The sequence below is a fragment of the Cervus canadensis genome, chromosome 22 (genome assembly GCF_019320065.1).
Source record: "Cervus canadensis isolate Bull #8, Minnesota chromosome 22, ASM1932006v1, whole genome shotgun sequence".
Lineage (NCBI taxonomy): Eukaryota > Metazoa > Chordata > Mammalia > Artiodactyla > Cervidae > Cervus > Cervus canadensis.
The window spans coordinates 55,974,702-56,000,872 of record NC_057407.1 but is presented as its reverse complement, the minus strand read 5'-3'; the positions used below and the strand labels follow the sequence as shown (position 1 = coordinate 56,000,872).

Here is a 26,171-nt window from a genome sequence, read left to right as displayed (position 1 = left end):
AGCTATGGTTTTTCCAGTAGTTTTGTATGGATGTGAGAGCTGGACCATAAGGAAGGCTGAATACCGAGGAATTAATGCTTTTGAACAACAATAATAGGGGATTTCATTACCAACACTGAACAATGAATAGATCATCCAGACAGAAAATCAGTAAGAAAACTGAACTTAAATTACGCTTTAGATGAGGATTCCACAGATACATACAGAACATTCTATCTAACAGCAGCAGAATGCACATTCTTCTCAAATGTACATGGAGCATTTTTCAGGATATATCATATTGCAGTATTATCAGGCATCTTTTCTGAGAAAAACTGGAGAATTGTAGAGATTAAACAACATGCTCCTGAAAAACCAGTTGGTCGAAGAAGAAATCAGAAACCTGAAAATATCATGAGACAAATGAAAATGAAATATAACATACTAAAATTACAGGATATTGCAATAGCAATTCTAAGAGGGAAGTTTATAATGATAAATGTTTACCTTAAGAAGAAAGACCTCACGCAAACTAACTTTATACTAGAAGGAACTAGAAAAAAGCTACTAAGCCTAAATTTAGTTGAAGGGGAAATAACAGAAATCAGAGCAAACATAAATGAAACATTAAAAAATAATAGAAAAAGATCAGTGAAACTAGAAGCTGGTTTATTGATAAAAGTCACAAAACTTTAGCTAGACTAACAGGAAAAAAAAAGACTCAAAATCATAAATAAAAGAGACTCTACAGCTGGTCCCACAGAGACACAAAGGATCCTAAGAGACTACAATGAACAATTAGATGCTAGCAAGTTGAATAATTTAGAAGAATGGATAAATCCCTAGAAGCATATAACCTACCTAGACTGAATCAGAAAGAAATAGATTGAACAGATAACAAGTAAGGTGATTGAATCAGTAATCTAAAATTCTCCCAACAGAGAAAAGTTCAAAACCAGGTGACTTTATTGGTAAGTTCTATCAAAAATTTGAGTAATCAGTGGGAATGCCTTCTCAATCTCTTTCAAAAAATTGAAGATAACAATTCCAAATACATTTTACAAAGCCAGCATTAACTTGATACTAACATCATAAAAGAACACCACTAGAAAAGAGAACATCAGACTAGTATACCTGATGAACATATGTGCAAAAATTCTCAATTTAAAAAATACTAGCAAACAATTGAGGAGCACATAAAAAGTATCACACACCAAGATCAAGTAGAATTTATTCATAAGATGCATGGATGGTTTAACACTTTCAAATGAATAAACATGATACACCACAGTGAAGGGAAATGTAATCATATTGTCATCTCAGTAGATGGAGAGAAAGCATTTGACAAATTTAAGATCTTTTGATGATGAAAACTCTTGACAGAGTGGATGTAGAAGGATTATATTTCAATAAAATGATGACCGTATGTAACAAGCTCACAGGTAACATCAGGCTCACTAGTGAAAACCTTAAAGCTTTCATCTAAAATCAGCAACAAGACCAGGGTGCCAACTTACACCATGTTATTCAACATGGTACTAGAGTTTCTAGCCAGGACAGTTGGGCAAGAAAGAGAAGTAAAAAGTGTCCATATCTGAAAGGAAGAAGTATAATTTTCTCTGTAGAATACATCATCTCATATATAGAAACCCTGAGGACTCCACCAAAAAATTGTTAAAACTAATAAATGAACTCAAGAAAGTTGTAAGATACAAAACCAACCAACAGAAATGAATTGCATTTCTATACACTGACAACAAAGTAGCTGAAAAAAAAAATGAAAATAATCTAATTTACAGTTGTCTCCAAAAAATGCTTAGTAATAAAGTTAATCAGGTGAAAGTTTTATAAACTGAAAACTATAAAACATAGATGAAAGAAATAGAAGGCAAAAATAAGTGGAAAGATATCCCATATTCATAGATTAGAAGAATTTATGTTGTTAAAATGTCCATACAACCCAAAGCAATCTACAGATTCAGTTCAATCCCTATCAAAATTCCATTGGCATTTTCACAGAAATAGAAAAAATTCTAAAATTTGTATGTAACCATATAAAACTCCAAATAGCTAAGTAATCCTGAACAAGAAGAGAAAAGTTGAAGGCATTGTACTTCCTAGTTTCAAACTATTTTACAAAATTGTAGTAATCAAAGGGGTATGGTATCAGCATTAAAAACTGACACAAATCAGTGGAACAGAATACAGAGCCCAGAAATAAACCCAGATGTATAGAGGTCAACCAATTTTAAACAAAGGTACTGAATGGGGAAAAGATAGTCCCTTCATAAATTGTCTTGGAAAACTGGGTGTTCATATGCAAAAGAATGAAATTGGATCCTTAAACTGTACACAAAAATAAACTTGAAATTTATTTTTGGACTAAAGACAAATGTAAGACCACCCTGTAAAACTCCTAGAAGGAAACTTAGAGGAAAAGTTTCTTGAGATTGATTTTATCAATGATTCTTTGGATCTGACACCAAAAGCACAGGCAAGAAAAGTAAAAATAAAGTAGGACTACATTAAATTAAGCTGTTTCTTTGTAGCAAGAGAGACAATTAGTTAAATGAAAGCCTACAGAACGGGAGAAAATATTTATAAACATTTTTAAAAGGGATTAATATCCAAAATATATAAGGAACTCATGCAACCGACACAATAAAAACGTTTAAATCTTAAAATGGGCCATTTTTCTAAAAAAGCTATATGGCCTTTGGGTATATGAAAAGATCCTTCACATCACTAATCATCAGGGAAATGCGAATCAAAATCACAATTAGTTGTCACTTCACACCTGTTAGGATGGCTGTTATCAAAAAGTGAAAAGATAATAGAGATTGATGAGGATGTGAATACACTGGAAACGTGTACATTGTGGGTGGGAATACAAAATGCTGCTAGTGCTGTGGAAAACAGTAGCACTATTAGAGGTCTCCTCAAAAAATTAAAACTAGAACTACCATATGATTCAGTCACCCCACTTCTGGGTATTTATCTAAGATAACTGAAATAGGATCTCCAAGACATATTAGTACTCACATGTTTATAGCAGTACTATTTATAGTAGCCAAGATATGGAAACAGGTAAGTGTTAATTGATGGACAAATAAAACATACAATGGAATGCTGTTCAGCCTTAAATGTGGAGAATGTTCTGCAACATGCAACAACATGGATTAACCTGGGGGACATTGTGCTAAGTAAAGTAAGCCAGTCATAGAAAGACAAATACTGTGTTATTCCACTTATATGTGATATCTAAAATAATCAGATAATCAAGAGTGGGATGATTTCCATGAGTGAGGAAAATGGTGAAGTAGGGAGTTCTAAATTAGCAGGCATAAAGTTTTAAGTAAGAAAGATGAGTAAATGATAGAGATCTGCTATACAATGTTCTACCCATAGTCAGCAATACTCTATTATGCACTTTTAAAATTATTAAAAGGGTAGATCTCATACTAAGAGTACTTATCAAAATATAATAAAATTAATAAAGTTAAAAAAAAAAGACTTAAAATGAAGCATCAACTCAAAAAGAGAAAGATAAACTCAACAAAGAATGCCCAAAGAAAGTAGAAGAAAGAAAAGAAGTACAGCTATTAATTAAAGGTGAAAGAGGAGAGTGAAAAAATCTGGCTTAAAACTCAGCATTCAAAAAACTGTATCATGGCATCTGGTTCCATCATTTCATGGCAAATAGATGGGGAAACAATGGAAACAATGACAGACTTTATTTTCTTCGACTCCAAAATCACTGCAGATGGTGACTGCAGCCATGAAATTAAAAGACGCTTGCCCCTTGAAAAAGCTATGACCAACCTAGATAGCATATTAAAAAGCAGAGACATACTTTGTCCACAAAGATCCATGTAGTCAAACTATGGTTTTTCCAGTAGTCATGTATGGATGAGAGAGTTGGACTATAAACAAAGCTGAGTGCCAAAGAATTGATGCTTTTGAACTGTGGTATTGGAAAAGACTCTTGAGAGTCCCTTGGACTGCAAGGAGATCAAACCAGTCAATCCTAAAGGAAATCAGTTCTGAATATTCATTGGAAGGACTGATGCTGAAGTTGAAACTCCAATACTTTGGCCACCTGATGTGAAGAACTGACTTACTGGAAAAGATCCTGATGCTAGGAAAGATTGAAGGCAGGAGGAGAAGTGGATGACAGAGGATAAGATGGTGGGACCGCATGACCGACTCAATGGATATGAGTTTGAGCAAGCTCCAGGAGTTGGTGATGGATGGAGAAGCCTGGCGTGCTGCAGTTCATGGGGCCGCAAAGAGTCTGACACGACTGAACCACTGAACTGATACTTGGATAGTGGTGTTCTATGTGTGTGTGCTCAGTCTGACTTTGCTACCCCGTAGACTGTAGCCTGTCAGGGTTCTCTGTGCATGGAATTTTCCAAGCAAGAATACTGGAGCGGGTTACCATTTCCTACTCCAGGGGATCTTCCCAACCCAAGGATCGATTCTCCGTCTCTTGCATCTCTTGTGTCTCCTGCATTGGCAGCAGATTCTTTACCACTGAGCCACCTAGGAAGCCCCATTAGTGTTCTACTAATTTATCAATATGGTATATGCAAGTCTTTTTCTAAAAATAGGTTTATATTTCAAAGTAAGTTACTAATAATTAGTTTTACTTATATTTTACCTGTATTAATTATTAATCATTTTAATATGCACATAACTTATTATTAAAGCTTGCAGTTAGGGATTTATATAATTCTAATGTCTTGAATTAATAGTGAATAAAATCATTTGAATTAATAATAAAAGGCAAAACTACATAAGCAAAATATTCCTTTAATTTTTAAAAAATTTCACATTTTCTTATGGTGAAATATTTTGCTACCTTCGGTTTTCCTCAGAATTAGAAAAAGAAAGGGATCAAGTCTTCGCTGTATACACCATATACCCAAAAGGATAAGATCGCAGAATTAGGGAACTGCCTGAATTTAAATCCCAACTGTATCATGTACTAGCTCTGGGACCTTAATTAAACAAATTACTTGACTTTTCTTAGCTTTCATTTTCTCTCTAAAAATGGTCACACTGAGGTTGTTGGCAAGGCTATGTAAGTGGTGTGCGTTGAATAGTATCTGGCCCAGAGTCAGCACTGAGTAAGATTTACCTCTTATTATAGTGGCTTAGCAGTAAAGAATCTGCCTGCAATGCAGGAGATGTGGTTTCAATCCCTAGGTCAGGAAGATCCCCTGGAAAAGGAAATAGCAACCCACTCTTGTATTCTTGCCTGGGAAATCCCATGGGCAGAGGAGCCTGGTGGGCTACAGTCCATGGGGCTGCGGAGTCAGACACGACTTAGCAGCTAAACAACAGCAACAATGGCAGAAGTACTGGGCATCTATTAGATGTATACTGCGTAGTAGTAGAATAGATATTATATAATGTTAACCTGTACCCCTTTTCTGCTTCATCATACTTCCCTTATTTTTAATTTGGGAGCATTTTATGACCAGAAAGAGGCTTCTGTTTTCTTCCTTTGTTTCTTGGTGGGTGGAAACACGACATGTTCAATGTTTACAGGGAAAAGGTGCACAAACAAGGTAAAAAAGAGCTACTTCTCAGATTTTGGCCTGAGCTTTCTCTCCTTATCCCCTCAAATCTTTGTTCTGTTATTTTCCTCTTATTTCTAGGTTAAATGCACTTACGGAAAAAGGAAAATTTGATAGTAAGAAAATAGAATATTGTGATATGGCAATGAATTCCTCAGTGGAAAACAACATATGTATAAACAAAGTATGGGTTCAATGTGAGAACGAAAGTTGTTTGAAATGGAGACTGTTATCAAATGAGGATAAAGCCAAAGTCAATCACAACGAACCGTGGTACTGCTTCATGAACACTGACTCAAAGTACAATAAGTGCTCTGTTTCTGAAGAAGACTTTCCTGAAGAGTCTCAGCTTCATCAAAATGGATATAGGATCGTCTATTCACAGCTCCCTCTTGGAAGCCTGGTTTTGGTAAAATTAAAGAATTGGCCAAGGTAAGATTTTTGTTGGTGTTTTCTAATAAACTTTTGCGGTATAATCTTGCTAATAAGTTTGTTAACTTTCAAAACTTTTCAAACAATCAACTTCTGTGTTGTTGTCTAACTTATTTATTGTTTTCTGGTCTCATTGTTATTCTTTCCCTGACTTGTTTGGGTTTAATTCTTCTTTGTCTAGTTTCTTAAATTGGAAGCTTAAATAACTGATTCATATCTTTTTTCTTCCAGATATGGGCAATTAAAGCTATAAATTTCTCTTTAAGCACTACTTTAGCTATATCCCACAAATTTTAATATGTTTTGTTTTATTACTATTCAGTTTGTGATTTTTTTCTTTGAAATGAGTTATTAGAATTGTGTTTTAAAATGACCAAATATGGGATTTAAAAAACATTTTATTGTTATTGAGTTCTAATTTAAATCTCTTGTAGTCTGTTTCATTGGATCTTGTTTTATGGCCCAATGTGGCCTATCTTGAAAAAAATTTGCATTCTTTAATTATTGCCTAGATGGTTAAAATATCTTTTTTCTTTTGATTTTTGTACACTTACTATTTTATAGCTCAGTGTTTCCCATTCTGGGTTGATTTCTCTAGTATGCAACGTGCATTTTCAGTATATAGTTTCAAGTCTTTTCATCTCGATTATGTTTTTCTTAAATTATAATCAGTTTATTGTTGCATTGCTTTGATTTTATTTTTGGATTCCTGTGGTACTGATGGTGAATCTTCTCTGGTTAGCTTTGGTATTACTTTTTCTTCAGGAGTTTTCATCTTTAAATTTATGGATTTTCCCTTTCCATATGTTATTTTTCTGAAGGAGTTACCAGTTCTTGTGTTCTTCTAGTTCAGTCTTTATTGACAAATTTAAAATTTCTTTCAAGAGTTTTGCCCCTTCTCTATTCAATTCTTCCTTTTGTCCCATCACCTTGTTTTCATTTATATTCAGCTATTCACCATGACAAATATTAGATGTTTGCTTTCCTGGGGAGACTGTGATGGGCTCATCTAACACACAACACAGAACACATACAAGAGGTCTTCAAGTCAATACCTAGATATGTGCTCTTGCTCTATCACTTCCTGTTACGGACTGATTTGAGGTCCCCCCAAAGGTCATATGTTAAATCTCTAGGTTCACAATGAGACTGTATTTGATGTGAGAGCCTTTAAAGAGGTGGTTAAGTTAAAACAGGCCCTCATCCAGTCTGACTGGTGTTCCTGTAAGAAGAGAAACTTGGAGCACACAGTGGACAACCAGGGCCGTGTGCAGAGGCCGGGCCGTGTGCAGAGGGCAGCCCGTGTGAAGACAGCGTCTGCAACCCCGGGAGAGGCCTCCAGGAAAGACAGCCCCGCTGATACCTTGATCTGGGACTTCTAGCCTTTAAGACTGTGGGAGAATAAACTTCTGTTTGTAAGCTCCCCAGTCTGTGATATTTTTCTATGGCAGCCTTAGCAAACCAATATACTTAATATCTTTGCAGATATGGAAATCTCTCAAATATGTACCTTTTGTTACTGAACGTTTTTCTAGGGATCAAATGTGAAATATTGTTTAAAAATACATATATGTTAATTGATATGCACATATATTAATTGATATATATATAATTTATACATATATAATTGTTGTTGTTGTTTAGTTGCTAAGTCATATCCAACTCTTTGTGACCCCATGGACTGTAGCCCACCAGGGTCCTATGTCCATGGGATTTTCCAGGCAACAATACTGGAGTGGGTTGCCATTTCATTCTCCAGGGGCTCTTCCTGACCCAGAGACTGAATCTGCATCTCTTGCATTGGCAGGCAAGTTTTTTTTACCACTAAGTCACAGGGGAAACACATTTAATAATAGGATGGGCTTGAAGAAGAACTAGAGTAAGAACAAATGTTTTTAAAGGCGTGAATATGAGCACTTATTTTTGAAGTTACTTATGAAGGTATTTGTAGTCCCATGCTATTTTTCATATCTCTAACATTTTGAAAGCAGAACATTTATATTTACTAATGGAAATTCTGAAGGTTCAGTAATTCTAATTCAAGAAACGGATTTGAATCTTGTCACTATGTCTGAAATATTACATTAGAAATTTGATTAGGAATTTCTTTTGCAGTTTTGTGCTTATAACTGAGGGTTAGAGTTTGAAATACGAATGAAGCATGTTTTACTCCAGTCCCTAAATTACCTCTAATCTGTGATTAAGACCATAAAAATGCTGCAAAATACAGCTGTACTCACCTTCTTGCTTACTGGAAAGAGTAAAATACATTTTGCTATATAGTCACATAAATTCTTCTTTATAAACTAACTACAAATGAACACAGACTTAAAGTACAGACTAAGAAACTCAAATCTATTGCTTTATTGCTTATTCAGTACCACAAATACATAGAAAGATGATAACAGGATAAATTGCAGTAGTAGAATATAAAACTGGATTAACCTACTAAAAGCAGCCAAACATCAGTCCTTAATTAAGAAATATCGATACTGAAATTTCAAATGGGAAGACCAGTCAACTGGCTGCAGAGACGCTTGGCAGTGTAGCTTTAACGTGTGTGAGTTATTAGCCTTTGCCCTTACCGCTAACTGAGCGCTCAGAACTCAGTCTTATCAACATCTTGGAGTTACTCTTCTCAGAAGAGTTCACATTCTCCTATAAAGCTAAAAAAGCTAAAGAGAAATTGATACAGAATCAAGAAATGCCTGCTTAATCACTGTATAATAAAAGCAAATAATAGTTAAGAGAACATCACTTTCTTTGTGGTCAAGCTCCATGAAAAATCTAATTATAATAGTCATATTTGTCACCACATCATAAAATAACACACACTTATAAAAATACTTACGCAGTCTCTTGCCTTTGAGTTATGCCCATTTGAGCTTGAGGATGGGGCTGTCTTCATTGCTAGGAAGAGAAAGCTATAATGTTTAAGAAGTCTTAGAAAGAGCAAAGAATTTAAAGGTAAAAAAGAACTTCATATCTCAGTATAGGAAAATACAATGTCAAGCAGAAGCTAGGCATTTTACACAGATGTTTTGCAAAGATTCCTCATAAATATGAAAATTAAAGAAAATATATTTGCATTCTAAATACTATGGGCCAAACAGTTCAACTCTGTCTGTAAGTTAGCAAGCCAATCCAGTGTTACTTTTTAGATACAGTATATATATTTAGGGCATCCCAGGTGGCGCTAGTGGTAAAGAACCTTCCTGCCAGTGCAGGAGTTGTAAGAAACCTGAGTTTGATCCCTGGGTAGGGAAGATCCCCTGGAGGAGGGCACAGCAACCCACTCCAGTATTCTTGCCTGGAGAATCCCATGGACAGAGAAGCCTGGTGGGTTACAGTCCGCAGAGTCTGACATGACTGAAGCAACTTAGCACACACACATGTATTCATTCACAAATGAGATCTCTACTACATCTTTTTATTAACAGTATTGTAAAATATTATTTGATTACTTCTTATTTGCATACTTACATACTTTTGTATGTAAATATGTGTGTGTATGTGTAGAGATGAGAAATTTCCTTTTTCCATTGGTCCCTGCTGTTAGGTACAGCAAAGAGATTTCTTGGCAAATATAACAGTAAGTTAGTGATGACTCCAACTCATCCATTTTGTTTCCTATAGATTAAGGATGAAGCTCAAGTAAAATTTGCTGTCTCCTTAAACATCCAGACTACAGTTTTAAAAATGTATTTATTTCTTCTCATTGGTTATAAATATATGGCAGCCGATATCATGCTTAAGCTTCAACTTCTGTTGCAGGCAGTAGCTATCTTAGATCATTTCCACTGGATAAGGAAAGTATAAAGCATCAGTTTCTTTGTGATATATTTTCTGTTCCTTTGAAATTTCTTGTGCTGCCTAAGTTTCCCACTTCCTGCTGCAAGTGGATTTCAATACCCAATGTCTGTTTGACCTTGCTGCGTTTGTACATTTTACCTTCCACCGCCCACAGGCTCTAAGATTGACTGTACATTTTTCCTTGTAATTCTGATATCCTTCCCTTAGGTTGTTGACTCTTACTTTCCCTGTCCACCTTTCAGCCCCCACACAGCACTTCAGAATTTCTTCTCAATATGAACATGAAAAATCAGGAAGTAGAAATGCACAGTGCACTATCAACATTCACAGTTTGGGAACTCAGATTGAGGTCAGAGTGAGGGTGAAACTGGACATCAACTTCTTCCTTCAGTTACAGCAAATCAGAGCAGATGATGGATGTCGCAGCTGGAGAGAAGTAATCATGTTTTCTACATCTATTGCCTCTGCTCAGCTTTCCCTGCGGTTCGGTACATTCTGTTTTAGCTGAGATATGCAAACTTGGAGTCAGATAATTCCTTTGCATCACCTGAAAGTGCCCAAGTTATTTGGACATTTGATAATGCTTTTTATAATTCATCTTCAAATCAGTATGCAGCATTTTCTGTAATATATTTCAACTAATGAACAGAAGCTTTTCTCTTGGCATCTAATTCTTTTTAGGACTCATCTCTTTATATTTTATAGAGTAATTAAATTGAATACTCTTGGACCCAATAGGTTTCACTTAAAAAATAGTATCAGAATTTGTGTCAGAAAAGTAGCAGCTCATCTTAACACATAAAAACTGCCAAATATTTCTTTCTTGTGTTAAATATCAGAAATCCATTTTCTGAGACTGTTTTAAACTGAATGGAGTAGGTACTGCTTATAATTTGGTATTGGGTTGGTAGTAATCCTTTTTAAAATTTCAGTGAGGTGCATATCACCTAATATTAAACATGAACCCCTTATGTTTTATAAAGAGTTTAAACAAATAGAATGTAACAATCACAGTTGGGTTGCCTTTAAAATAGTTATTAATCATGTTGAAGGACACACTTGTTCCTTGATTTCTTGTAAGTTGGGTATTGCAGCTGCCACTCATTCTTAGTCATTTATCTACCTGTTGAAGTCTTCTTTTGAGTGGATTCCTTCAGAAATGTAGGTTTCCAAAATAGGTTTAAAATATAAATTGAACTCAAGTTTAACTCTTAAGCGCAGTCCAGTACGAGTTGCCAAATACCAGTAAGATGCTGTGATGTGAGTCTGGTAACAACCAGATGGTCCTCTTCATTTAGGTTCTGAACTCTCACTTGACTTTCCATTATCATTTCCACTTCTTCCCAAGGATTCGACTTCTTTGGATGTCAGGTTGTTGGACTCAGTTTTTCATTCTCTGTCATGTGCATGCATTCTCAGTCATGTCCAACTCTTTGCAACCCTGTTAGCTGTAGCCCGCCAGGCTCCTCCGTCCATGGAATTTCCCAGGCAAGAATACTGGACTGGGTTGCCATTTCCTTCTCCAAGGGATCTTCCCAACCTGGGGATCAAACCCACATCTTCTGCATTGCAGGCAGAAGATTCTTTACCACTTGAGCTATCCGGGCCCTTTCATTCTCTAACCCTTATTTTCTCACAATTCCAGAGGCTAAAAGTCTGAGGTCAGGGTGTCAGCAGGGTTTATTTCTTCTGAGGCTTCTCTTGGCTTGTGGGTGAGTCTCTCTTTTTGTCTTCTTGTGGTCTTTTCCTCTGTATGTGTCTAGATCCTAACCTTCTTTTTTATAAGGAAACTAGTCATGTTGGATTAGGGCCTGCCTTTTAACTTGGTTACTAGACCCTATCTCTAAATAGAGTCACATTCTGAAATACTGGGAGTCAGGACTTTGACATATGAATTTGGGTTGGTGAAAGGGAAAGTCAGGTCGCTCAGTTGTGTCTGACTCTTTGTGACCCCGTGGACTGTAGCCCACCAGGCTCCTTCATCAGTGGGATTTTTCAGGCAAGAATACTGGAGTGGGTTGCCATTGGGTTGGTAGGATGACATAATTCAGTCCATAATGATGGTACTTTATAATATTTTAATTTGCCAAAATCCCCAAATGTGTGAAGTGTATGTTCCTTTGAACTTTGAAACAGCACAGTGAGGACCCAGAGTGACAGTAAGGCCTCGTTACCTGCTAGCGAACAAGAAACTAGGCCTTCTAACTTGAACTTCACTGCCTTTCTCACTCTGCAGTACTGCAAACTGAAGTAGAACTTGATAATTGTACAGTTTTTGTATGCTCAGGTGTGTTAGCCATGCATATTTTGAATCTTGATCTGTAAAGTTTAGTCAGATTGCTACTGTGCACCCCTTAGTCACGGGCTTCCCCAGTGGCTCAGCAGTGAAGAATCCGCCTGCAATTCAGGAGCCACAGGAGACGTGGGTTCGATCCCTGGGTTGGGAAGATCCCTTGAAGGGAAAGGCTACACATTCCAGTACTCTTGCCTAGACAATTCCATGGACAGGGGAGCCTGGTGAGCTACAGTCATGGGGTCGCAAAGAATCAGACACAATTGAAGTGACTGAGCACACACACATGCATTCCTTAGTCACAGCTTCCTGATCTTCCTTCTTTATTCTCTGAGCAGTACGTCAGAGTCTTCTGTGATTGGTTAAAAAAGGCTAAAACTTAGTGGATGTATATGCTGTTCTTGCCAAGTGGGAAACTGAAACATATCAAGGAATTTCTGGAGGTTGTGTCATGAAAGAACACACCCCTAAAGATTTTAGTGAAGGATAAATGTTATTTTCAGTCTTCCCTGGTGGCTCAGATTGTAAAGAATCCTCCTGCAATATGGGAGACCTCAGTTTGATCCCTGGGTTGGGAAGATCCCCTGGAGAAGGGAATGACTGCCCACTCTAGTATTTGCAGTATTGATGATATTTACCATTCGGTCACTGTCAATGGAACAGATGTGGTGAGGAGGATAAAAGCAGAACTGCTGCTTTTGTTTCTGCTTTTCCCAAAGTCACTACAGCATCCAGTGTCAGCACAGCCTGAGTTACCAGTCCTCTTTGGCATCCTGGTTCACAGATCGCTAGCTCTGTCCTACCAAATCAGTGGGTTAACATTTTAGTAGTTAATCATTACAATTGGTGAGAGTTGATTCAAGCCTGCCATGAATCTGGTGACTCTTTTTCTCTTAACTTTCCTGTTAGCAGTGCCTAAATGTCTCTTATAGACCCTGGAATCATTCTTTTGTCTCATGATTCTTTCTTCTCACATCTTATGAATATCTTCAGCATGTGACTGTTTCAAAACTTTCTATATTTACAGAGATACAACTGATTACTTGTATCAATTGAATATTCTATTTAAAAGACTAAAATATGAATGTCTTTAAAATTTGTAAAAAAGTTATTAAAATTCAAAGGAGGCAGTTTGACAGATGTTTGTGATAGATGTATTAATGTCTACCTTTTTTAAAACATGAAAATAATTAAAAATATTTTCTTTTGAAAGTTGGCCAGGGATACTTTGCCCTGACCCTTTTAAAGGGAAGTATGTGACCTATGATCTGGATGGAGATGTTGAACAATATCACGTAGAATTCCTGGGTGATCCCCATTCGAGATCATGGATAGATGCGGCGTTTGTTGGACATTATAGTATCACATTAAAGGTGGGTACAGTAATGTCAAAACTTTGTTCTTGTTCCACTTGTTTTTAATGATGACTATTTTCTCTCATATCCTAAAAGATACATAGTTTTTTACTTCTATGTTTATATGAACAAAATAGTATGTACTATTTGTTTAAACTCAAATATTGGTATTTTTAAAATAGCCTTTTCAAAGAAAGTATGAATATAAAAATAGCCACGAGGTAGTTTTAAATTTTATTTCTCTAATGGCTATATAGTATCAGTCAACAGAGCACTCTCCATAATTGCCTTTTGAAACAGTTTTAAGATTATCATTCGATAATTTTTCAGTTCTCTTGAGAAAACTCTTAAGTTATAGCCCTAGCTCACAGGAAAGATTAATTATGGAATGCAACCAGATTTTTTCAAATTTCAAACAGAATATTTCATTATACTAACTCCTCCAGTATTTTTTTATTCTTTTTAAACTTTTTAAATCACAGTCTACAATTAATGAATAGACTGAATTCTCAAGTTGATGAGAGTAAGTGAATTGAACCTATTTTCATGGGTTTGGTTTAGTTGTTATAAATTAATTCAATTATCTATATCTGTATTCTAATACTGAAACTTTTCATCTGCAAACTATGCTTTCCTTAGAAATCTGATTAAAAAGTAGATGTCAAAAGTGTCAATACCTTTGACTCAATTTGGATGGTTCCTATTGTAGAGTGAGAAGTATATATATATTCAGATATACATATAAATGTATGTACATTTAAGACACACCGTTTAGTCCACAGTATAAGAAAATCTGTGGAAATCTGAGGTACTTGCTGATGGACTTAACTGAATCTCTGGCCATACTGTATCTTTGTTCCATTCAGCTTGAAAGCCGTGGGTAGGGAAGGCTGATTCAATGGAAACGTTTGTGTGGAATAACATCACATGCATTCCTTTTTGGTGGCTGTGAGCCAGTCGTGTTGGTATGAGGCACCTCTCCGCTCACTTGTTGCCTGGGCACTTCTGATACCCTCAGGAGACAGAGGGGAAGGTTCTCCCTCTGTGCCCCTCCCCTTTTCTAAAAGACACAGGAACCATCCAGCTTCTCGTGGAGCAGACCTTAGAGTCCCAACTGTTTGACAAGAGTGATAAAGAGCAGAGCATTCTTAAAAAATTATATTTAAACATCTGTAAAAAATCAAAGTGTAGACAGAAAACCACAAAATTCTGTAAAGCAGCTAACCTTCATTAAAAAAATTAATTAATTAAAAAAATCAATGTGTATTTTTAGTTGTCTGAACTAGTGTTACTCTCAGGATTTGAGTTCTGTCAGGATAAATTTAAGTAGTCTGATTCCAGTGAGCATACCGTTGGTCCTTGAGACAAGGAAAAAATCTGCTGCAAAACAAAACTAAACTCAAGAATAAGGTCTGAAAACATTAAAGCAAACTTGGAAACTTTTGCAAATACCGGGAATTTAGGGTGCTTAAATTAAACAGGTTCCTAAAGCAAGAATGACAACAGAAAAAATAAAGCATTTGTTTCATGTCTCTGTCCACCACTCCCGCAGTTGGCTGGTGCCTGGGTGAATAATTACCTAGGTACCCATGGACTCTGGGAAGGCTCTTGCCTCTGCTGTGATTCACAGTACCTACCTATAGGCTCTTATCTCTTACTCTCTTCTTGTTTGTGTCTTCTTTTTCCCTTCCTTTCTTGGAGCTGATAAAATGAGAATGCCTTCTTCTGTGGGTCTCTTCTTTCAAGACTGAAATTTTAGGTTCCCTTTACCTCAGTTGGCACATGCCCGGCTGTCCTGATGTGCTCAGATACCCTACTCCTGGCTATCTAAGGATCTCCACTTGCCAGGAAGGAGACTCACAGATGACTGACACCTCATTATTCCAATGAAAAATCAGGGAGCAGAAAGGAAAGAGGTCAGTCAGCTCAGGAAATGCTGACAACCATGATAGGAAAATGGTCAAAAGTTATCCATATAAGAAATCACTTGAAAATGTATAACGTCAAACTATGTAATACCCAGGGGTGACTGAGATATCCCTGTTCCTTGGAGATGGACATAGTACTGATCCAACCTGCATTTCGGTTGCCTCGACTTCCCAGGAATTTACTGCATTATATCTTCTCTTCACTGGGGCTCCTTCCTCCCCAGATACTGTCTCTGCACCATACTACATTGATCCAGATACTAAATTCACACTCGTGCCCCCATAAAAATATCACTTACATGAAAATTACATGTATTAGACAATATAGACCTTCTTCAGGATTTTTGTAGAAGGAGAATGGTTGCACATTACACTTACCATATCAGCTCCTTTTCTAAAAGCAGACAATGATAAGCATGTATCTCTCTCATTGCTCAAACTGACTACATCTTACTCCATATATTATTTCAATATTAATTTCTCTTTATTTGTATAAGCTTAGTTTAACAAGTGATTAAATACTATTTCAGAGTTTTCACTGACTGTGGATTGTATCTATTTTGTGTGTGTTTTATGGTGGGAGAGGAATAAACTCTTATAGAAAGACATTATATGCATTTATGAGAAAATAAAATATTTTTTCAGTTTAGATTCTGAAAATGTTAACTATTCTTTACTTCATGTTTGTCTAAGCTTTTGCATTTTTTTGGTAGTCACTAAAAAGTTGATATGTTTATGTGACCACTGACATTAATTTCATTGTTGAAAGCACAACAGAGCTCTGTCACTGTGAATGAATATGTATATGAATGTATGGTTGATAAACTTTTCCCCATTAAATAAAATTACTCATCGATATACTGGGATACATTTTAGAAAAAAGTTGAAGGCTATATTCAGATTTTGTATTTGTAACTTATGTTAGTTTACTCATACATTTTATTTTTTCATTTACTAGAAAATCAGTAATCTAAAGATGGGTGAAATTCCCTTCCCCTTTTTAAAAAAACATTGATTCCCTTATGGTATATATTCAGAATACATGTCACTCTGGTAATTACTCAGAGAAAATAGACATGGCATGTGCTAGATAACTATTAGAGTTAATGCATGGAGTACAATTCTTTCCCCAATTAGCACAAATGTTTTTTCTTTTACATTTAGTAGGTCCATGTCTGCAGAACCCATTATTTGCGAGTTTATTCTTTTGCTCCATAGACCACATGACTTAGTTCAGCATTTCTTAAGCCTGGCTTTGCATTAGAAGGCTTTATAAAGTGACAACAACAACAAAAATAACAGCGGCCAAAACACAGCAGTGCCAGCACTGTGTTCTACTGGATCACTTAACTTAGAAGCTCTTGGATGAAGGCCAAGTCTCTCAGATGAGTCTGATGTGCGTCTCAGAGGGAGACAGAGAGAGAGAGAGAGAGAGAGAGAGAGAGAGAGAAGCACTGACTGAGTTTTCTCAACTTGAGACATCCGAGTTCTGTTGGTTTATTTCTGTGTGCATGCTTAGTCACTCAGTCGTGTCCGACTCTTTACGACCCCATGGACTATGGCCCTCCAGGCTCCTCTGTCCGTGGGATTTTCCAAGGAAGAATATTGGAGTGGGTTGCCATTTCTTCCTCCGGGAGATCTTCTTGACTTAGGGATCAAACCTGCATCTCCTACTTCTGCATTGGCTGGTTTCTTTACCCCTGAGCCACCTGAGAAGTCCTTGGTTTATCTCTGCTAGTGCAGTGATGTAACTGTGGTCATGGCTCACTGTTTCAGGATGCCTTTCTCCTACTTCCTTTGTTAGTCTTTCACTTTGGTTTTCCTGGAGATGATGCTGACTGCCATAGGCTCTCATGTCTAACCCAGAAATGAGAGTTTTTCTGAACAAAGCCTTAAAGTCATACTTGTTATTCAACACTATACATAATTTATGGATATTGCTGATCAAACTGATGTATAATTTAAATGTAATATTTATAGCATGTTTTAGTTGATCATCTATCTTATAGGTTATTACTAGACATAAATAATGTACTCCAGCCAATGCCTGCTTGGATTATACTTTTCTAGTTCTTTATACTGCCAAGAAAATGTAAGTATTGCACTCCTGGTGCTGGGAGGCTCTTGTAAAATTTAGCTTTTTTCATCCATGATGTGAGCGGATTTTTTTTGGCTATGTATTTCAACAGTCTGCTCTCTTCTCTGTGGAGGAAATACCTGTAGATGTGCAAGCACTTCTTTAGATACTAGAAGTCATTTGGGTATTTACCCATTGTACTGTGGAGCTGCCTGTGTTTTGCAGGGAGATGTAAAAGGGAGCGATGCGGTATTACTAAATGTGCACTCCGCAACTCCTAGAATTCTGCTTCCTGATTGGGGTGGTCATTAATATTGTTCACCAAAATGTTCCAGGTTTCTGCCTTCCTGTTATAAAGTAGAGATACACGTTTGATACTCCTGTGCAGGGTGAGGCCAAAGAGATATGAGTGAGTGAGGAATATCTGAGCATATGACTGTGTCAGTGCAACATCCTCTAGACTTCTCTCTTGTGGCTCCATGATTGATAATGTTTGAAATTTTGGTTTGCTGCTCTCTCAGCCTGGATCCCTGGACCACTCTTAGCAAAGGCCTCCACTGCCAACAAATAGCAGATGTGCAGTGTGAAGAAGAAATAAACTGGTCTTATGTTAGGTCCCTAGGATTATTCTGACAGACACACTAATGAGAGCAGAGAGGATGTTACAGTTCTTTGTAAACTGTGTCTTTAGAAGAACCATTCCTGAAGCTTCATTACTCTTCACAACATGGCCAGGTGACTGAGGGCACATTACTCTTAATTTCTCCAGTCTGTAAGTAGAAATAACACAACCTATAGTAATTTAGGGGCTTCACCAATGACTCAGTGGTAAAGAATCCACCTGCAATGAACGAGCTGCTGGAAACGCGAGTTTGATCCCTGGGTTGGAAAGATCCCCAGGTGGAGAGCTTGGCCACCTACTCCGTTATTCTTGCCTGGAGAATCCCATGGACAGAAAAGGCTGGTGAGCTGCAGTTCACAGGGTTGCAAAGAGTCAGTCACAACCGTACCAACTTAGCACATACAGTAATTTATCAAATAATTTGGTTTCTTTTCTGTGTTATGATAAACATATTGATAGAAATTTCCAAAAGTGATGATGCATTGAATGTAAATTTGGTCCAGTAAATAACCTCCAGTGGAGGGCTCTGATTGTCAACGTGTACTGCAATGACTCCAAAAACTAAAGGTGAAGTTGCTCAATCATGTCCAACTCTTTGCGACCCCGTGAACAGTAGCCCACCAGGCTCCACCATCCGTGGGGTTTTCAAGGCAAGAACACTGGAGTGGGCTGCCATTTCCTTCTCCAGGGGATCTTCCTGACCCAGGGATCGAACTAGGGTGTCCCACATTGCAGGCAGACTCTTTACCAGCTGAGCCAACAGGGAATCCCCAAAACTAAACAAGCCCATAAATAGCAATCATGGATTTGAACCCATACCATAGGTCAGGGATTGGGTGGATCCTTTTATAATAATATAATTCAATAATATATAATATGTATATATATTATAACATTTATTATAATAAATGTAGTATTTAAAGACTCAACGGCAACCCCATGAAATAGGCATCATCACTGTTGGCATATGGAAGGAACTGAGAGTCAGGCTCCATGTCTAACCCAAGGTCAGTCAGCTACTAGGTGATAGGGCAGTGATTAGTGTCAGTATGTCTAACCCCGAAGTCCATTCTTTTGTTTTATGCCTTGCCAGTTTGCATATGCATAAGCATCAGCCTAATTTATTATTGAATGTTTTCCACATTTGCACCTAATAAGTGAGGAACATTTTCACCTTTTAATCCTAATATGCATGTTGAATGATGGCAGTTTCTGGTAGACTTGTTTTTTTATTTGCTGCTTGATGTTCCTCTTTGCAGGACTAGTGGCCAAGCAGAACTCTTGCTGTTTTCAAATTACAATTGCAATAGTCATTTGACATGTCTAGATTAACATCTATTTGAGCAAGTATTTTGCTTCTAAGATTTTATTAAGGATTCAAACTGTAAGAATGTAGTCTTTAAAAAGGATTAGCGAATCAGTTTATAACTAGATCATCAGGCAGCATTTTGCTCTTAGAGTAATGAAGTAAAACAGGATACAAATTTATTTAGCTTGTTCTCATCAAATGTGGCCACATTTGCCAGAAAAAAAGTGTACATATGTGTGTGTGTGTGTTTGCACCATGTTCCTGTTGGCAAATAAGCTGTATAGCTACCAAACTCTCAGTAAATTTGTATCATTCTGATTCCATATTTAGTATAAAATATGTTGTAATTTTAGTATTATTGGATTTAGATTTTTGTTTGTTTGCTTGTTTTCTAAGCACCCTTTAGTTTTTGGCCTGAAGAAAGTTTAAGGGAATTAGAACATGTTTTTAGAGCTATGAATTATTTGTGAATAATCTGCCAAGAAAACTCATAGTAGTGTATTAGGAGAATGAAATTGTCATAGTGATTAAAAGGCAGGCTCTAGAACCATCCTTTGGGTTTGAAGGTTGGCTGTCTGCTTACTAGATATTTGTCCTGAAGCAAGTCATTCCTGAATCAAGTCATTTACCTTTTACCAGTCCCACACACCTCATCTTAAAATGGAAGTTATAATAGTAGATGCTTCATAGAGTTGTTACAGGGTTAACTGAGATTACATGTGCAAAGCACTTAGCATGGTGCTTATCATATAGTAGGCTTTTAATAAACATTAATTCATACTGTCATTGGAAATACAGGTGAAATACAAGTTACATTATTTCCTCTTCCTGGAAACACACATCTACAGGAGAGAGTACCAAAAAAAAAAAAAAAAAATTACCAAGAACAGTAAGGTGGAGAATATCTTTTCTTCTGACTAAGATTTTATGTGAAAAATAACATGATTTTAGTGTTTTTTTATCAGCCAATATGTTGCTCCCCAAAATTGAGGGAGATAGGGCTAAGTGATCATGTTATTCTTTGATTTTTCAGCACATGACTGGAAGTGGTCATTGATGTGGTGCTTTTTACTTTAGTGTGAATAAAAGTGCTGAGACTTCTTGAAAGCAGGAGATAGGTTAGAGCCTTCTTAATCTGACTTCTTGGTGAATGAATTGTCCACAGTATCAGCAATGCCTCAAGAATAGTTTTCTTTGATGGAATTTGGAAGGAGACTAGGGAATATTATCTTTTATGTTCTTTGCAACTGAATAAAACCAGTTTTTTTTTCCTATATCTCTATTCTGTCTCTTTGATTCAGTCATATTTGTATATGCTGAGTTTGCTGCTCCAAATAAATTATTGAATTCACCTCTGTCATCTCTCAACTTCATCTCTTATGAATTTAGAGAGCTGTGAACTTGTACTGAAGTTAAAAGTCCAAATCCACATAATATGACCAACTTTACTCAGTTGATAAAGGAAGGAACAGGTGGGCTACCTTTCCCATCATCAAATGCAAGAAAAATTGATTAAGCAACAGCCAGATTTCTCACATTCCTCAGCAGAACAGCAATAATCTTTCCTAAGGGATTCTCAACTTTCAAGAAGTGGTTATTTTCAGTTAAAGAAACCAGAGTCAGATTATTGTTTTTAAACCAAAATATAAGGTTAACTAAATTGCCTTCAAGGTAATTTAATCCCTTATGAGTAATTTAATCCCTTATGAAATAAAGCTGCCTTACAATGAGATGTCTCTGTTGAGGTTGTTAAATTAGTAAACAGTTGCAGAGTAAGTTTTTGATGCATTCTTCCATCAAGGAATGGTGATGTCCAAAACTCAAAACCATGTAACTGAAAGTCTACAATTTATATATTAACTTCTCTTTTCTTTAATGTGTCCACTTTTTTAAAAAGTATCTTCTGAAAAATAAATAAATAAATATCTTCTAACCAATTACTAGGAACCCTGTGTGACTCAGGCAAAACCCTAAACAGGGCAGATTAAAGTAACTTTGAAAATAAATTCCAGAATTACCACTTTCTTCCCATTTTGTTCAGTTCACAGTATATGAGCTGATTGTGTCACATATTTAACCATCCTCTTCTCCTGGCTCTCCCACCTGCTTGTGTGATTCTATTTTTAAATAGAATCTGAGCATCTGTCTGTAATAAATACAACATTTGTTTTCCCACAAACACATATTCCCTAAAAAGCAAGCAAATGTGGAGTAGAAAACAGCAGCCAAGAATGTTAACTCTTTGAGGCTCAGGTCTCGAGATCCTTTGAGCCAAGCCTGACTGTTTTAGGTATCAGAGCAAATTAACACATGACTGCGTTAAGCCTTTTCTCCCTCTTGTGTTTAACATCCCCGTTGCAGCAGGCAGCCTGGACAGAACCCTAGGAGACAGTGGCCCTGGAGATTTCACGGACCTTAAAAGTTATCAGTTGACCCAGCGCTCACTTGCTTCCTGTGCTTTATTTATCAGTATATTCACTATCATTTTTATTGTTGTAATACTGGAGTGGGTTGCTGTTTCCTTCTTCAGGGGATCTTTCTGACCAAGGGATCAAACCCGCGACTCCTGCTTGGCAGGAGGATTCTTTACCACTGAGCCACTTGGGAAGTCCCATTATCAGTTTAGCAGTAAAATGTGTGTATGCCCACGTGCTATGGACTTAATGATACACTCAGTTTTGTGAAATAAAAATTCTACAGCTTGAGATAAAAATGTATGAGATACTTTAAATAGTACACCATAAATAAAATTAAGGTTTTTATTTTTTAATTGTGATAAAATATATGTAACATAAAATTTATCATTTTAACTGTATATCTAGTGGTGATTTAAGTTTGTAACCACTAATTAATAATCCTAGAAAAAAATTTTCCTAAGCAATGTAAATATGACCTGATACAGAAAATGCCAGATGGCAATTTCCTATAATTTTCAACACAGTTTATTTCTTATGATAATGACCTACAAACTCTTCATAACATCATCTTTGAGGTTTGTGCAATGATATTGCCTTCTAGTGAAATATCATCTTATAGTCATTGAGCCCATGAATTCTGGAGCCAGATTGCCTGTGTGTGAATGCCAGCTCTTTCACTCACTGGCTCTATGAACTTGGGCAGTGTCTAAACTCAGCGCCTCAGTTCCCTTATGTGTAAAATGAGAAAAGTACCTACCTTGCAAGCTAGTTGGGAAGTTAAAAAAAAAAACTGTGAAGTGCTTCAGACTGTCCCTGACACTTAGTACTATATAAGCACTGGATAAATTAGTGGATACAAATAACAATGGACTCAATAGTAGAACAGCTCTGGACATAAAGTACACAGTCAACTCCTCCCTGTTGTTGATAATAGTTTCTGTTTCGTTTCCTTGGACTGCAGACACTGTATGATAAATGTTTACATTCTGATCATTTATGGCATTGATAACCAATGTTTGAAAAACACTTTACAATTTATAAAGTACCTTTTACGTATGCTATCTCATGGGATTTTCGTTTATTGTTAAGAAACTTGGGTCTCAGGTTAGGTGACTTGCCTGAGGTCACACAAGAGTAGAACTGGTACTCAAGCCCAGGTCTTCTGACTGCAAGTTCCAGGTTTTTACATTATATGACAGCCTGCTTGGTTTACATTGGACCATCTGTTTCTAATCTTTATAAGCATATCAAATTCATAATAAGCTATCATCTATAAACTGGAAAATCACAAAGCCCTTCTTATTGGTCTCCAGTTGTTAATTCAGCCAACTTGATTAATTAACTTAATCTTTAGCTAGAGCTTTTCAAAGTTGGACAAAGATGTGAAGGCTCTTTTCACCTTTAGTGCACTGATTCTTAGCCATGGATATTGGGCCCCTGCATGGCTGTCATTAAAACTTAGTATATATTTCATCCCCTTGTAACCTTGGAAGTAATTGGTTATTACTAATGCAAACGTTGGTATCCTGATACCAGGGTTTGTTTCTTGTTGTTGTTTGTTTGTTTTACTCTGTTTTTGTTTGCCAAACTTGCTCATCATCACATTCTCCTATAGAGTTCTTTAAAAGTATATATTCCTGATGGATTTCCTTGGTGGTCCAGTGATTAAGAATCAGCCTTCCAATGCTGAGGACACAGGTTTGATCCTCAGTCAGGAAACTAAGATCCCAAAGGCGGCGGAGCAGCTAAGCCTCCGTTCTGCAGCTACTGAGCCACGCTATCTAGATCCTCAGGTGCCTCAATAGGAGAAGCTTGCAAGCTGCAACAAAGACCCAGAGTAGTCTATATATATATTCCTGAACCTGCATCCTGGGAGGTGTCTGAGGAACCACTCTATAGCAGATTATCTCCCCATATACCTATGCTCTGCTTTACTACAGTTAGCTAAAGAAGAGATATATAAAAATGTGTTATTTTTATTGTGTTTACCTTGTGGAATTTAAGTCTTCTCAGGTATAACAGTGGTAAAGAATCTGTCTGCCAATGCAGGAGATGCAAGAGATGCAGGTTCAATCCTTGAGTCGGAATATCCCCTGGGAAATGGCATCCCACTCCACTCTTCTTTCCTGGAAAATCCTATGGAGAGAGGAACCTGGTGTGCTTTATTAATGTGTTTATGAGTCCATGTGCTAAAGAGGCAAGGCAAATCTTTAGCAAAACTGTGATATTGGATCCCCCTGTCCCTTTAAATAATTTCTCTCTTGGTGGCGACTGATGTTTTCATTGCTGTGGTAGCTGGAGGCCTCTTTCCTTCTCTCTTCTCTCAAAATCAGGTCTACACATTAAATGACAGAAGTATTCGCTGTATGAAAAGGGATGTCAGTCCAGATAACAGGCCAGCCTGAAAGGTTAGTCTGTGTGTGTATGTGCTCAGTCAGTCAGTTGTGTCCGACTGTAGCCCCCCAGGCTCCTCCATCCATGGGATATTCTAGGCAGGATTACTAGGGTGGGTTGCCATTTCCTACTGCAGGGCATCTTCCTGACCTAGGGATCGAACTCACATCTCTTGTATCTCCTGTACCGGCTGGTGAATTCTTTACCACTGCGCCACCGGGGAAGCCCCAAAATGTTAGACTAGGGCTCCTTTAAAAACAGCACACAGTGGTGGTTTATCCATCTTGTTAGGAAAAGAACTTAGATATTCAAAATACTTAGAAAACATATGTTAAAGTCTAGATGCATGAAGAGCTTAGCTGGTAGCCTGTGGTTTTTCTAATATGTCCATTGGACTGTTTTACCTAAAGCTGCTTGACTTCCTTCCCCTCCCCCTCCCCACAGTTCAGGGCCTGCTCAGGCATGTGTCAAACTAAGTAATGGAATCGCCTTAAAGGTTTGACTGTCACATTTTCTTATTCTTTCCTTTCTGCCTAATTTCTCTCCTAGTACTCATTGCATTCTTGGTGTTATCTTTGAAGTTGAAGTAAGGGATCAGATTAAATAGAGCTGGAGCTTTTTTTGGGGGAAGGGAGGTCAACTGGCTCATACTTTCCAGTTTTGTTGGATGTGGGAAACCTGTTATTTTGATCTTAAAATCCGGCTGAGTTAGAGTAAGCAAATTCCTATTTATGATTTTGAAACCATTATTGCTTCCAGAGCTCAATACTTTGAATGAGCTGTCTAAATCATCCAGAACTTGTGTTAAAGATGGCAGGTGAGAGAGGAGGCAGGCATTAAGAAGCCCAGGCATGTGAGTTGCACAGAGGTGCTGTGACTATCTTCTATGGCATCAGAGGAATGAGAATGTTAAGACTGCTGGTTGCTATTGCAGAAATCCAATTTAAGGAAGACAAGATATCCTTATGATTAACTTCCTACTGAACCTTAAGTGAAAACAGTAGCTTTGGCCTGATAGGAAATAGATGTTGCATCATGCGTTGAGTCAGTGAGATACACTGGAAGTTTAAATGTATAAATAGCAACAGTCAACAGAAATCCTTAAGCAGAGGACTTTACCAGGTGGTGGTGTGGGTCCTCAAACATTAAGGAGAGATGCATTTCAAAGGAAAATTATTTCGTATTTCTTTAGGTTATAAAGTCTATGACTTATCCCCCCATGCTTCTAAAGACATTTTATAACTTAAAGTAATAAAATAGTAAGATAATGGTCAGTATTTAAAGCTGCTTCAATGAATTTATGAAATATAATACAACAGTCTAGGTACTTACAATTCCAGTTTTCCAAATTTTTAATATATTCTCAACACTGTGTCTGAAAGATAAATTTTATAAATTATAAATACTTATATTTGCAGCTAACTTTGTTATTAATATCATCAAAACTTGAATGAACAGTATTGGATAGTAACTGCTATATGGTATCTATAGGATTTTAGTGAGGCTCTGCTTTCCCCTCAAATAGCTCATATTAAGAAGATTTGCTTGAGTTTAATTTTAAAATTAGGTACTTTTTTTTGCATAACACTTAAAGTACTTGAAATTAGACACACTATTTTTTTTCTAGAAAAAATGCTATTAATATGATAGAATAAATCAGTGGCCCATGAAATATTGCACAGATCTGAATTCTTACAAGAAAATGAACTTTAACATCATCTTAGAAGTAATATCAGGGACTTTCCTGGTAGTTCAGTGGTTAAAACTTCGAGCTTTCAATGCAGGAGCTGCAGGTTCAATCCCGGGTCAGAGAGCTAAGATCCCACATGCTGGGCAGTGCAGCCAATAAATAAATAAATAAGCTTTTAAAAAGAAGTAATATCACCATATTATAATGCCAGATAGTCATCACGTTTTTCTTTTACCGTTCTAGGGATAATCACATAATTCAGGATTAAAATGTAGCA

At 36.9% G+C, this 26,171-nt stretch overlaps 1 protein-coding gene across 5 annotated transcripts in view; it reads left to right on the top strand.

The window, feature by feature from the left end:
• The window catches only part of ZCWPW2 (zinc finger CW-type and PWWP domain containing 2), a 138,109-nt gene that overhangs the window by 50,736 nt on the left and 61,202 nt on the right, over positions 1-26,171 (top strand). For all 5 annotated transcript variants that reach the window (XM_043443626.1, XM_043443625.1, XM_043443624.1 and 2 more), the window contains 2 exons: positions 5,646-5,996; positions 13,316-13,475. In XM_043443626.1, the coding sequence (XP_043299561.1) occupies positions 5,704-5,996; positions 13,316-13,475 (453 nt within the window). In that variant the 5' untranslated portion in view covers positions 5,646-5,703. The remainder of the gene's footprint in view (positions 1-5,645; positions 5,997-13,315; positions 13,476-26,171) is intronic.